Source organism: Oncorhynchus mykiss, chromosome 12, assembly GCF_057628025.1.
Source record: "Oncorhynchus mykiss isolate SJ-2025 chromosome 12, ASM5762802v1, whole genome shotgun sequence".
Lineage (NCBI taxonomy): Eukaryota > Metazoa > Chordata > Actinopteri > Salmoniformes > Salmonidae > Oncorhynchus > Oncorhynchus mykiss.
Genome location: NC_143033.1, coordinates 17,348,977 through 17,363,327, shown reverse-complemented (window position 1 = coordinate 17,363,327; position 14,351 = coordinate 17,348,977). Strand labels below are relative to the sequence as shown.

Below are 14,351 nucleotides of genomic sequence, written 5' to 3'. Positions count from 1 at the left end.
AGTTGGCCATCCTCAAATCGAACAGTAATCTGCTGTTATCAAGGTAGCAATGATGCATCGTCCAGAAACAAACATGTATTTTCCATCAAACATATGTTCTTATTGTCTTATTGCCTTTTTTCATTGGGAAGGCAGAAAAAGCGTTTTTTTTAATCAAAAGCAATAACATTTGCATGTGAAAACATAATCCTACTCAATGTGGTTATTGTGTTATCCCACTGGGCACAGACGTCAAATCAAGGTCTATTCCACGTTGTTTCAACGTCATTTAAATGAAGTGAAAACGACATTGATTCAACCAGTGTGTTCACAGGGGGATACTTTGTATTCCATGTTGTAAGAGCAGCTTCTTGTGAACACAGCAATTCCGCATTTCATGAGGATAGGATTTACCATTGCTGAGATTTTTTTGAAGTGATCGGAAAAGGTCGAAAAGGTTGCGGACAGGTCATTGATAATCTGTTATCAATAAAGCACCTGTCTGAAATCTTAAATTCAACACTTTTTGTCCAATATTTCAAGATAGGGTGGTCATATTGTTATGACATTTTCAGGGTTGGTGTAGAACACAGAGATGATTCAAATACAAGTAAAATGTATTAAATGAATATGCGGTATTATGCAAATTAGGTAGTTAATATGCTAATTAAACAGTATGGAAAACATCATTACAGTAACTCAAGCCCAATAATTTAAGGTAGGGTGGTAATATAATTAACACATTCCTCAGTGTCCACATCACTAAGGAATTATTATGGTCCACACACACCCACACTGTCTTGAAGAAGGTACGACAACGCCTCTTCCCCCTTCAGGAGGCTGAAAATATTAGGCATTGGCCCTCAGATCCCCAAAAAGTCCCCAAACAGCTGCACCATTGAGAGCATCTTAACTGGCTGCATCACTGCCTGGTATGGCAACTGCTTGGCATCTGACCGCAAGGCGTTACAGAATGTAGTGCATACGGCCCAGTACATCACTGGGGCCAAGCTTCCTGCCATCCAGGACCTCTATACCAGGCAGTGTCAGAGGAAAGCTAAAACATTTTTTATCAAAGACTCCAGTCACCCAAGTCATAGACTGTTCTCTCTGCTACCGCACGGCAAGCGGTACCAATGCACCAAGTCTGAAACTGAATGAAAAAGGAAACAGCACACTGCTCTTGATAGTATCACCGATCTTTAATAAGCTTACGTATCAGCCACACGGCCTTCATCAGAGCTTTTGGGATTTTTTGAAAGTTACATCATTATGTGGATCTGGCCCCACCCACATCCGTTCTACACATCGAAGGGGGTTGGAGGCAAAGGAAAAATAAATAAGTGCTACCAAATATAACAATATGCATTTCATAAATATTACAAAAGTGTATGAATAAGGCGTATTAAACACGTCTGTAAAATCTCAATGAGGACATAGCAAGTTTTCATTAGTCATAGGGTACATCATACGAAAAACGTCAGAATAATCTACAAGAGACACATATTTCATGTGCAAATTCACAACATAACATACATAGGCATTTCATCATTAAGTCCTTTAGGAAATAATGTCTGGAGGGTGAAAATCCAAAAACATTCTCTTTTACTCAGAGTATTATTAATATCTCCTCCCCTGTCTGATATCTTAACTTTCTATGCCACAAAATCTAAAGGTGGAAATGTCATGCCAAGTCTGAAACTAACAGGACCATGAAAAGCTTCTACCCCCAAGCCATTAGACTGCTAAATAGTTAGTTAAATAGTTAACCAAATAACTACCCGGACTATCTGCATTGACCCTTTTTGCACTAACTCCTTTGATTCATCACATATGCTGCTGCTACTGTTAATTTGCTATCCTGTTGCATAGTCACCCTATTCCTGGTTATATGTACATATCTACCTCAATTACCTCATACCCCTGCACATTGACTCAGTACTGCTACCCTGTGTATATAGCCAAGTTATCGTTACTCATTCTGTATTTATTCCGTAAATTCGTATTTTTAAATTATTTCTCTATTTTTCTCTCTGCATTGTTAGGAAGGGCCTGTATGTAAGTAAGCATTTCACTGTTAGTCTACACCTGTTGTTTATGGCACATGTGACAAATAAATATGTATTGATTTTTAGCCTCCCACCAGGGTAACCTGGGACAGATAATCTAACCCCCTCAGTATATTGAAAGCAGGAGCTTCTGCACAGGTGTGGTTTTAGTTAATTAAAATCCCATCATGCTTAGTATCATGTATAAAAATGTACAGTTGCCCAATATTTTGGCTACCATGGCTAGAATAAGAGATCTCAGTGACTTTGAAAGAAGGGTCTTAAAGGCGCATTGAAACTGTTCCGGCGGCTCATGGTGGCTCAACGCCCTATTAAGGCGCTCTATGCTGGTGTTTCCTTTATTTTGGCAGTTACCTGTAGAGCAGTAAGGCTGAACAGTTCACAAAAATAACAATTTTGGAATATAAATCAATAATTAGTTATTTGGTCACATTTAACCGCTGATGTAACAACATGTACATACAGTAGTCAATGTAAAAACACTGAATTCAGTATAGGCTAAACACCATCTTTAGCGTTCCCAGGCTGGGGCCCTGGGGCCTCTGCCCTCATGGTCTTGCAGGCTCTCTGTACCACACTGCTACTGTGACAAAGATAGAGAGATGGGCCACGTCTCAAATCAAATTGTATTTGTCACATGCGCCGAATACCACAAGTGTAGACTTTATCGTTATATGCTTACTTACGAGCCCTTTCCCACAAATGCAGTTAAAAAGTATACAAATTAACAAATATTTAAAAAAAATAGTAACACAATAAAATAACACAATAAAATAACTATAATGAGGCTATTTACAGGCAGGCACCCTATTCCCTTTATATACAGTGGCAAGAAAAAGTATATGAACCCTTTGGAATTACCTGGATTTCTGCATAAATTGGTCATCAAATTTGATCTGATCTTCATCCAAGTCACAACAATAGACAAACATAGTGTGCTTAAACTAATAACACACATATTATTGTATTTTTCTTGTCTATGTTGAATATATCATTTAAACATTCACAGTGTAGGTTGGAAAAAGTATGTGAACCCCTAGGCTAATGACTTCTCCGAAAGCTAATTGGAGTCAGGTGTCAGCTAACCTGGAGTCCAATCAATGAGAAGAGATTGGAGATGTTGGTTAGAGATGCCTTGTCCTATAAAAATGTTTTCACAAAATTGAGTTCGCTATTTATAAGAAGCATTGGCTGATGTGAATTATGTCTTGAACAAAAGAGATCTCAGAAGACCTAAGATTAAGAATTGTTGACTTGCATGAAGCTGGAAAGGGTTACAAAAGTATTTCTAAAAGCCTTGACGTCAGCCCACGGTAAGACAAATTGTCTATAAATGGAGAAAGCACTGTTGCTACTCTCCCTAGGAGTGGCCGTCCCGCAAAGATGACTGCAAGATCACAGTGCAGAATGCTCAATGAGGTTATTAAGAAGACTCATAGAATGTTAGCTAAAGACTTCCATGAATCTCTGGAACATGCTAACTTCTCTGAGTCTACAATTCGTAAAACACTAAAAAAGAATGGTGTTCATGGGAGGACACCATGGAAGAAGCCACTGCTGTCCAAAAAAAACAACATTGCTGCATGTCAGAAGTTTGCAAAATTACACCTGGATGTTCCACAGCCCTAGGATGGTGGAAGGAGCATCATGGTTTGGGGCTGCTTTTGCTGCCTCAGAGCCTGGACAGCTTGCTATCATTGACGGAAAACGCAACCGGACAATGACCCAAAACGCATAAGAGAAATGCCTTCTGAGATGGCCCAGTCAGTCCTGAACTCAACCCGATTTGAGATGCTGTGGCATGACCTCGAGAGCAGTTCACACTAGACATCCCAATAACATTGCTGAACTGAGTTTTTTTGTAGAGGGGAATGGTCCAAAATTCCTCTTGACCGTTGTACTGGTCTGATCCGCAACTACTGAAAATATTTGGTTGAGGTTATTGCTGCTGGTTGAGGGTCAACCAGTTATTAAATCCAAGGGTTCACATACATTTTTCACCCTGCACTAGGAATGTTTACACGGTGTGTTCAATAAAGACATTAACATTAAATTGTTTGTTATTAGTTTAAGCTGATTGTTTGTCTATTGTTGTGACCTAGATGAAGATCAGATCAAATTATGTGGAAATACAGCTATTTCCAAAGGATTCACATACTTTTTCTTGCCTCTAGTAAAACTTTACCAGGGCACATAGGGTTCACATAGGCATGTATTTTGTCCGTCCTAGTATGATTCTTTAGAAAATACAGGGAATGGGGAGGGTGTTCAGATGTGTGTGTGTGTGTGTGGTTTTAGTTTATAAAAAAAATGGTATTCTGCTGAAATGCAACAAGACATTTTCAGACAAAGAACACAGGGAATATGCTTTTGTCAAATTCAAACTATGGTTATTGCTAGTTGAGCACTATACTGTAATACTTGTGTTGTCCAGAAATATGACACTTCCTGAAGCATTATGGATTATGATATTGTCCAAAGATGCCCCTCTTTTGTTCTATTTCATCTAAGGCCCTAAAAATTGTCAAGCACTACTGCCACCCTAGTCATAGACTGACTGTTCTCTCTGTTACCGCACGGAAAACAGTGCCGGCGTGCCAAGTCTTTGGTCAAAAAGGATTCTTAGCAGTTTGTACCCACCAAGCCATAAAACTGCTGAACAGTTAATCCAATGGCTACCTGGACTATTTGTATTGCTTTTTTTTCACACTGCTACACGCTGTTTATCTGTTCACTTTACCCTTACATGTACATATTACCTTAATTACCACACTCAACCTGTACCCTGCACATTGACTTAGTACTGGTACCCCTGTACATAGCCTCGTTATTATATTGTGTTACTATTTTTATTTAGTAAATATTTTATTAACTGCCATATTTTTCTTAACTGCATTGTTGGTTAAGGTTGTATTCAGCAAATACATTTTGATTAGATTTTTTTAAAACCTTTATTTAACTAGGCAAGTCAGTTTAGAAGAAATTCTTACAACGACGGCCTAGGAACAGCGTTTTAACTGACTTGTACAGGGGCAGAACGACAGATTTTTACCTTGGTAGCTTGGGGATTGGATCTAGCAACCTTTTGGTTACTGGCCCAATGCTCTAACCACTAGGCTACCTGCCACCCGATCTAAGTGTCTGTCCCAAATAGCACTCTATTCCCTATAAAGTGCAACACTTATGACCAGGTCAAAAGTAGTGCACTACATAGGGAATATGGTACCATTTGGGTTATAACTTAAGAGCTAACTTTTTACCTTTCAGCTGGCAATTACTCTTGTGCCTTGTCACATTGTTTGTTTTGGCATGCAGTCATTCTTTTCTCATGTCTCATTTAGTTGTTCAGATACTGTATGGGCTCTATCTATCTTAAGGTGTGTTGTGTCAAGGTTGACCAATATATTTTTAAATCACACCTGTGTTATTTAACATAATAAAGTGACAGCTGCCTAAGCATAAAACGTGACAAGGCACACGAGTCTAATTCTTTGGAAAATACAGACACGAAAATAACTTTTTATTCAGTAAAACGTTGTTAAATGTTGCGCTGTTGCGTAGTAATATCAGAAAAGTCTAAAGAGCAAACGAATATCTGTTTTAGAGACCAACGTCTAAATCTGCTGTACAGATCTGTTACAAGTCTTGGAGGACCTTCTAGGCGTTCCCTGTGTAGCGTGGACAGCATACCCTCTTGTCGGCTGATAATTCTCGTTGACACTTCGTCGGAGAAAATGGCGGCTGGAGTGAGACAGGAGCTTGCACAACTTATGAATTCAAGCGGATCTCACAAAGATCTCGCTGGAAAGTATGTATTGGCCAAAATGGATGAAAATATATGTGCGTGGAGATATACATTACTTTAGACCTGAGTGTGACGTTTACAGTGAATTATAAAAGTGTCAATGAGCAGCCCGCCGATGCTAGTTATGCTAGCTAGCAATAGCTATTAGCATCACACTGCGGCTAGCATAGGTTAGACGTTTTACCGGTACTGTATGTATCTAACGTTATCTACCGGTATGTTAGCTAATGTACATTATCATCAAGCTAGCTAGACAGTGTCTGGATAAAATGATTGCCAAATATATTGTGTTGTCAAAAGTGTGCACTAGTCGATTAGCTACAGTTTAGTTTATTAACGTCAGCTAGCTATGGCTTTTAGTAATGTAGATGGCTAACTAAATATAGCTAGCTAACTGTAGTTGGCTTTTGATTTGATGTGTGTATTGATTTGCATTTGGTATTGCAGGCTTACTATTCAATTTCCATTGTAATTGAAAATAATTGTGAATTCTCAAGTCATGAATATCATTTTTCATTTAAGATAGCTAACTAGCTAATACTCCCCTTGTTTGATCAATTGTAGATATCGACAGATTCTGGAGAAGGCCATCCAATTCACAGATGCAGAACAATTGGAATCATTAAAAGCATTCGTCGAAGCAAGTACGTATTCTGTATAAAGTACAGGATGGAATAAATCCTGCTTACCATTTACTCACCTGTTACATAAAGTCCCCCTTTTCCTTTGTACAATCATTACTCATAAATCACATTACTGTATATCCTTTCTAACTAATCCTCTCCTGTCCTGCAGTGGTCAATGAGAATGTCAGCTTAGTGATCTCTAGACAGCTGCTGACAGACTTCTGCACAAACATACCCAGTCTTCCTGACAGCACAGCCAAGTCAGTTTACCACTTCACACTAGAGAAGATACAGCCCAGGGTCATCTCATTTGAAGAACAGGTGAGTACTGTGTACATTGCACACACCTGGTTTCCCAGATCTAGCCTAGAGACTGGTTTGAAATAAATTACAAATGTCTACCCTATGTTTAAATCCCATGTCTACCCCCAGGTGGCCTCCATCAGACAGCACTTATCCACCATCTATGAGAAGGAGGAGGACTGGAGAAACGCTGCTCAGGTTCTAGTGGGCATTCCTCTGGAGACAGGACAGAAGTAAGTCAATTTACTCCAGTGTTTCCCAATATAATGTTGCGCGACTCGCCGGGAGTGTACAATTTGGGTCTAGCTGAGCACTAACACGTCTGATTCAACTTATAAACCCTCTTGTCCTCTTGGTCAGGCAGTACAACGTAGACTATAAGTTGGACACGTACCTGAAGATCGCCCGTCTGTACCTGGAGGATGATGACCCTGTTCAGGCCGAGGCCTACATCAACAGAGCCTCGCTGCTCCAGAACGAGTCCACCAACGAACAGCTACAGGTCCACTACAAAGTGTGCTACGCCAGAGTGTTGGACTACAGGAGGAAGTTTATCGAGGCTGCACAGCGGTACAACGAGCTCTCTTACAAGTCCATCGTCCACGAGACAGAGCGTCTAGAGGCCCTGAAGCACGCTCTTCATTGCACCATCCTGGCATCAGCAGGTACCTGCCACTGGTTTGTCTATTGTCTTTCACAACATTGTGAAAGGCGTGTAGTCAAAGCAGTTCTAACTGTGTCGTTGCTTTTTTGGCTCCAGTTTTTTGTTGCACTATATTTGGACTGCAAGGTATTAACAGTAAAGTTCACTCTCCCTCTTCCTTCTCTCTTCTCCCTCCCTCTCCTCTTTCTCTTCAGGCCAGCAGCGCTCCCGTATGTTAGCCACCCTGTTTAAAGACGAGCGCTGTCAGCAGCTGGCGGCCTACGGCATCCTAGAGAAGATGTACCTGGACCGCATAATCAGGGGGAACCAGCTGCAGGAGTTTGCTGCCATGCTTATGCCCCACCAGAAAGCCACCACTGGGGATGGTCAGTCTCCCAACTCAGCCTCTCTCCATAGTCCCTAGTTATTTCATTGATTGTGTAATAAGAAAATATGCTCTGCTGCATTACTGTGGGATTCTGTTTTTAGGCTCCAGCATATTGGACAGAGCTGTTATTGAACACAACCTGCTGTCTGCTAGCAAACTTTACAACAACATCACGTTTGAAGAGCTAGGGGCGCTTCTGGAGATCCCTCCCGCTAAGGTAAGATGGATTTCAACATACAAGACTCAGCAGCACTTTCACAGGCGTACGTTTTTTTCCCGGAGGGGTGTAGGTAGGTAGGTCTAGGGTTTTGGTAATGCGTCCTTTAATTTAGTGTATTTGTAAATGTTGAAAATCAGGTATTCTTTAATTTGTTATCAAGATTGACAGTTGGTGTATGCATATCATCTTATTCCTCAAGACGTTAAGTATCTGATGGAGAAAATCACTTTTCAGGGAAAGAGTTCGGGATGTAATTTATGATGAATGTAGCGTTTGAGGGCATAACCAATATTTTGTGGTCTGTTATTATGAAAGTTGAAGTGTCAGTTTTAAAGCAGCAGCATTACCTAGAAGGCTTGTATTTTGAATATACATGTTGTTGTGCAGGACGATTATCTCCATGGTGAGGTCCCTGGTTACAGATGCAGTCTGGTAGGGAACATAATCACTACTTTACTAATGAATGGGGTGTGAAACCAAAAATACACAACTAAAATACAGTGAAATAAAGCCTTGTTGGCTCGCTCTCTCTCTCTCGCAACTTCTTGGTTGAAGATAGAGGTAATCAGAACGGAATGTGCACTCCCCTTATAATACCAGCTAAATGCTGTGGCTGATGTTTTTGTTAACGTAAAGGGTGTCCTTGTAATTCCTAAAGACTCATATTGTGTCATATTTAGGGAAGTAGGCTACTTCGGGTAGTGGGATTGGGGATACATTACTCAGAACCATGTGAAATTGTGGTCTTATTTGATGATCAAGTTGATAAGGGGCACCTAGTTAAGACATTGATCTTGTAATTTATTGTCTCTGTGGTAAGTAGTAAATTAGGTTTCTACTGAAAACAAACCTTGTACTGTACAAATAAATAGCCTGTGTTGCAATGATTGTTAAAGTTTAATGATACAGGCATTAGAAAGGTAGCTTAGTATTTCTGTTCTATCATCATGGAACAGCGCCAACTGAATTCCACCCTATTGTATATTTAGTTTATTCTTATTACCCAGTCATTTATTGCATGCATATCTTATATCCCACAGTATGTTTCAAGTACAGAACGTTTCTGTTGCTATTCTCCCCAGTATGACTTTTTCAACTCTGCTGAATTGAAAATATTGTAGAGTTAGCTATGTGAACTACTCATTGGTTTGTGTGTTAGTGCACTAGGTTACAACGTCCAAATAAAGAGTAAACCTATGAGATATTTGTTGTTGAAAGATTGTGAACTGCATGTCTGGTTACAGTGGACTTAGTGTACATATTGAATTGAAAAGTGGGATGGTGTTAGTCAATTATAACGGGAGTGAGACACTACACTACAGTTCTCCATTGGGCTGGGTTAGACCAAAAGACATTGTAATTTGTAGGTAATGCATACATTTACTGCTGACACATACAGGTAACTGCCAAAATAAAGGAAACGACAACTTTAAGGGCGTTGGGAATAGATTCTACAAGTGTCTGGAACTCTATTGGAGGGATGCGACACCAGTCTTCCACGAGAAATTCCATAATTTGGTGTTTTGTTGATGGTGGTGGAAAACACTGTCTTGTTGCCGCTTCAGAACCTCCCATAAGTGTTCAATTAGATTGAAATCTGGTGATTGACACACGTACACAATTTAAACCCCTATGCTCCTTTGGGAACCCGCTTTCAAAGTCACTGAGATCTATTCTAGCCATGGTATACATGACCCTAAGCATGATGGGAAGTTCATTTCTTAATTAACTAAGGAAACGTGTGTGGAAACACCTGCTTTCAATAGATACGGAACCAAATATAAACACAACATGTAAAGTGTTGGTCCCATGTTTCATGAGCTGAAATAAAAGATCCCAGAAATGTTCCATATGCACAAAAAGCTTATTTCTCTCAAATGTTCTGTACACATTTGTTTATATCCGTGTTAGTGAGCATTTCTCCTTTACCAAGATAATCCATCCACCTGGCAGGTGTGACATAATCAAGAAGCTGATTACACAGCATGATCATTACGCAGGTGCACCTTGTTCTGGGGACAATAAAAGGCCACTCTAAAATGTGCAGTTTTGTCACACAGCACAATGCCACAGATGTCTCAAGTTTTGATTGAGCGTGCAATTGGCATGCTGACTGCAGGAATGTCCACCAGAGCTGTTGGCAGAGAATTGAATTTTAATTTTTCTACCATAAGCCGCCCCCAACGGCATTTTAGAGAATTTGGCAGTACGTCTGACCGGCCTCACAACCGCAGACCACGTGTAACCACGCCAGCCCAGGACCTCCACTTCCGGCTTCTTCACCTGCGGAATTGTCTGAGACCAGCCACCCGGACAGCTGATGAAACTGAGGAGTATTTCTGTCTGTAATAAAGCTCATTTTGTGGGGAAAAAAATAATTCTGTTTGGCTGGGCCTGGCTCCCCAGTGGGTGGGCCTATGCCCACCCATGGCTGCGCCTGTCAGGTGTGAAAGATGTAGATTATATGAACTGTAACTCAGTAAAATCGTGGAAATTGTTGCATGTTGCCTTTTTAATTTTTTTTTTCTCAATATATTTAATTTACTCATGTTTCCTGTATTTTGGCAGTTACCTGTACATGTTGGCTGTATTGTGAAATATTACAGTAGTTATGTACACAGACTAACTAGCACTTAACAACACTTGTCGTATTGGCCTGAAATGAATCTGACCATGTTTCACTGGCCTGATCCAGAAACAACCCCTAGTACCTACCACTACCCACTTCATGGGGACCTGAAAGGATTGTACCATAAGCCAGTGATTCTCAACTGGTGGGTTGTGACCCAAATTTGGGTTGATTGGTCAGGGGTGTCTGAGTAAAAAGAAAAACTAAAACCAGGTAGAAGGTGTGTAGAAATGATCATGAACCTGCATTTAACAAAATATAAGTTGATTTCAATATGTAATTATTGACAACAAAAAAGGTGGGAATGTTCTTCCCTTGTCATATAATTGCTACATTTACTATCAATATAGCATAAAAATACAAACATTCAGATTGTATTTTGAACCTCAAAAAATTGGGTCAAGACTGAAACAACCTGATTCAATTTGGGTCCCGAAGAAAAACCAAACACTACTTAGCAATATGGCTAATAGCACATGAGGCTACGGTTGTTTCTGGACAGGGCTGTTAACTTGTTACTGACATGTTCCTATGTGTAGTTGGTAGTATAGTGTGTGTGCCATGGCGATGCCAGTGAACTATTCCTGTGTGTCTGTCCCTGTCCCCAGGCTGAGAAGATCGCCTCCCAGATGATAACAGAGGGACGCATGAACGGCTTTATTGACCAGATAGACGGAATTGTCCACTTTGAGAGTGAGTACTTAGCCGTATTTACAGAAGGCTATACCCACTGTTCAGTTAGCTCTAGGAGGATGAAATGCCTCTCTCTCTAGGCTAGGGCCTGGTTCCTTTTTAAGTTTCTGCTTTTCTAGCTAATGTAATTCTATGCTTTTTTAAATGTTATTTATTTTAAATTAGATACCTAACCCTCTTTCTCCCTTCCTCTCTGTCTCTCAGCACGGGAGCCCCTGCCCACCTGGGACAAGCAGATCCAGTCTCTATGTTTTCAGGTGAACAACCTGCTGGAAAAGATCACTGCTGCTGCTCCTGAGTGGACAGCCCAGGCCATGGAGGCTCAGATGACCCAGTAGACTGACTGACAACCCCTGGCCTGGAACACTCCACATGACCACCCACACCAGGCACACCACCTGGCCTGGAACACTCCACATGACCACCCACACCAGGCACACCCCCTGGCCTGGGACATCTCACATGACCACCCACACCAGGCACACCCACTGGCCTGGGACATCTCACATGACCACCCACACCAGGCACACCCACTGGCCTGGGACATCTCACATGACCACCCACACCAGGCACACCCACTGGCCTGGGACATCTCACATGATCACCCACACCAGGCACACCCACTGGCCTGGGACATCTCACATGACCACCCACACCAGGCACACCCACTGGCCTGGGACATCTCACATGACTGGGCACACCCCCTGGCCTGGGACATCTCACATGACCACCCACACCAGGCACACCCCCTGGCCTGGGACATCTCACATGATCACCCACACCAGGCACACCCACTGGCCTGGGACATCTCACATGACCACCCACACCAGGCACACCCACTGGCCTGGGACATCTCACATGACTGGGCACACCCCCTGGCCTGGGACATCTCACATGACCACCCTCACCAGGCACACCCCCTGGCCTGGGACATCTCACATGAACACCCACACCAGGCACACCCCCTGGCCTAGGACATCTCACATCACCTCACACACCAGGGCACACCTGGCCTGGAATACCCCACACACCAGGGCACATCTCACATGGCACCCTACTCCCTATTCACTATGGAGGGTGCGATTTTGGCTGGGTGGCTGGGCTAAGTGCGAAGTTTTGTAAGATCGTACTGTACTGAAGACTGCAAACACGAAATTGTTCAGTTGAAACCAGCTGAAGCCAAATTCTGTTGTATTTTGGCAGGGGTTAATAGAGCTTAGCCGAGCGCCTGGCCTTAGTAGTGGTAGGGGAAACACTGGCCACTCCTCCCCACATTCTCTCTCTCTCTCTCTCTCTCTCTCTCTCTCACTGTCTCGCCCATTTAAGTGTGAGACATGTTCCAATCTGGTACTTCTCTAGCATGTTTCTCAGAAGAAGTCTGCTGTATATTATGCTTGGAGTTTACCATTCATCTTTCTAGGACTAATAAATGGATACTTGAATCCATAGGCTCATCAAGTTACCAGTGGTTGCAATCTCATATATACTTTGATTTCATGTAATACAAACCAGAGAACGTAAACACTGATGTCCCACAACGAAGGTGTTAGTGATTTCTATTTGAAATGTGAAAGACACACAGGCCATGCCTACCGCCACTTAATTTGTTGCTGTATTCTTGTACAATGATTTTGTTACATTCTGTTTGGAAACATTTTGTCAGACCTGGAGTGCAACTTCAACAAAGAGATGAATAAATGAAAAAAGAAGTCAGTGTAAATGTTTTATTTCTTCTGAATAATCAGCTCTATTTGTGTTTCAGCCATGGTTTATACTGTTGAATTTGCCGTATCTGACTTCTTCAACAAGGTCCATGTTTGACAATAAGTATCTTCTTCCTGGTTTCTCTGCAAGAGAAAAAATGAATTGCAATTTCCTTAGACCCTGTCAGTATAAATGACATTGTACTCTCACCAGTTTGATTGGAATCAGCAGGATAGAGATAGTCAGCTTATAGATGATGACTTGCATATAGTAATCAGGTAACGTAAGGTTTTACAACTAGATTTAACCATGTACTTTCCATCTCCAGTCCCTCTTTATAATCAGCATCCAGGATCCAAACAACTCCTTTTATAACAACAATGACTGATAGTGTTTCTTTGTTGTACCTTACTGTGTCACACAACACACACTCGTTGGTGTAAGTGACTCCGTTGGATCCACACACAGGCTCAAAGTGGAAGGGACAGCCAGGCTGCTGATAGTTGTAGCACGCTGGCTAAAGGAAAGATGTTTAAGTGTTGTGAGCTTTGTCTTTCCGCCCAGTTTTAATCCATTTGAATGGACCATTATGATCAGTTACACAAGAAAAACTAGTTAACTCTTTGTGTCAAAATGTGAATAACTGGATACATTACCTTCTTAAAATTTGCCCCCTGCACATCTGATGGACAAAACATTGTCATTGATATAGTAACATAACATTAACCATACATACTAAAAGTACATTTCAATGATGGAGAAGTATGCTTACTTGAGAGGCAAGATATGATGAGAAGAAGGAAAAAAGTAGGTTTTCCAGGCATATTGGCAACTGCAGTAGTTCGCTACAGTGAGTGTTTCTCCTAGTAATAAATGTCTATATACTCTATTCGTTTTTTGGGAAACTTCAATGACCTCATTTCTGGCCAAAGTCCCCCTTCGGTTCTATTGACAGTGACACACATTTTTGGCTCTAGTCTTAAAACAAAATGTCAAACAGTAGCACCATGCAGATATCCAAGCTCTTGTGAAGACCAATGTTGAACATTGCTATTGTTACAACCACACTCCCTGTTCATTCATTCAGCTAGCTGTTATGATGTCTCTTCAAGGCAATATTCAGAAGGACAAACCATAGTTTTGTACTTATTGAGTATGATCATGTCAGGGGAACACAAATCACACACAACAGAGGGGAACATTTCAAACAGACCTGCATGGTAGGGCTCTGTTTGACAAGTCAATGATTAATTTATCTCTAAAGGGCTCTCTACAGCTTCATCCTGTCCACA

General features: G+C 41.4%; 2 protein-coding genes across 3 annotated transcripts; one reads left to right on the top strand and one right to left on the bottom strand.

Moving 5' to 3' along the window:
• Positions 1-5,337: 5,337 nt before the first annotated feature.
• Positions 5,338-13,068, top strand: LOC110537062 (COP9 signalosome complex subunit 4). Of its 2 annotated transcripts, XM_036937045.2 has the most exons (10): positions 5,338-5,856; positions 6,418-6,497; positions 6,649-6,800; positions 6,912-7,015; positions 7,143-7,447; positions 7,641-7,811; positions 7,915-8,030; positions 8,421-8,465; positions 11,271-11,355; positions 11,560-13,068. In XM_036937045.2, the coding sequence occupies exons 1-10, from the start codon at positions 5,591-5,593 to the stop codon at positions 11,691-11,693; spliced, it is 1,458 nt and encodes a 485-aa protein (XP_036792940.2). In that variant the 5' UTR covers positions 5,338-5,590; the 3' UTR covers positions 11,694-13,068. The 2 variants fall into 2 exon arrangements, with proteins under 2 accessions (XP_036792940.2, XP_036792941.2); XM_036937046.2 differs by lacking the exon at positions 8,421-8,465.
• Positions 13,066-13,961, bottom strand: LOC110537063 (trypsin inhibitor ClTI-1). The gene is made up of 4 exons (XM_021622786.3): positions 13,832-13,961; positions 13,716-13,741; positions 13,467-13,576; positions 13,066-13,202 (listed from the first exon to the last, which is right to left on the bottom strand). The coding sequence occupies exons 1-4, from the start codon at positions 13,881-13,883 to the stop codon at positions 13,157-13,159; spliced, it is 234 nt and encodes a 77-aa protein (XP_021478461.3). The 5' UTR covers positions 13,884-13,961; the 3' UTR covers positions 13,066-13,156.
• Positions 13,962-14,351: the final 390 nt, after the last annotated feature.

Coding starts and splice junctions, on each gene's coding strand:
- LOC110537062 (XM_036937045.2), top strand. CDS start 5,591: ATGTTGCGCTGTTGCGTAGTAATATCAGAAAAGTCTAAAGAGCAAACG. Junction 7,016..7,142: donor CCTCTGGAGACAGGACAGAA/GTAAGTCAATTT, acceptor CCTCTTGGTCAG/GCAGTACAACGTAGACTATA. Junction 7,812..7,914: donor GAAAGCCACCACTGGGGATG/GTCAGTCTCCCA, acceptor TTCTGTTTTTAG/GCTCCAGCATATTGGACAGA.
- LOC110537063 (XM_021622786.3), bottom strand. CDS start 13,883: ATGCCTGGAAAACCTACTTTTTTCCTTCTTCTCATCATATCTTGCCTC. Junction 13,742..13,831: donor CATCATATCTTGCCTCTCAA/GTAAGCATACTT, acceptor TTTGTCCATCAG/ATGTGCAGGGGGCAAATTTT. Junction 13,203..13,466: donor GTGTTGTGTGACACAGTAAG/GTACAACAAAGA, acceptor TTTCTCTTGCAG/AGAAACCAGGAAGAAGATAC.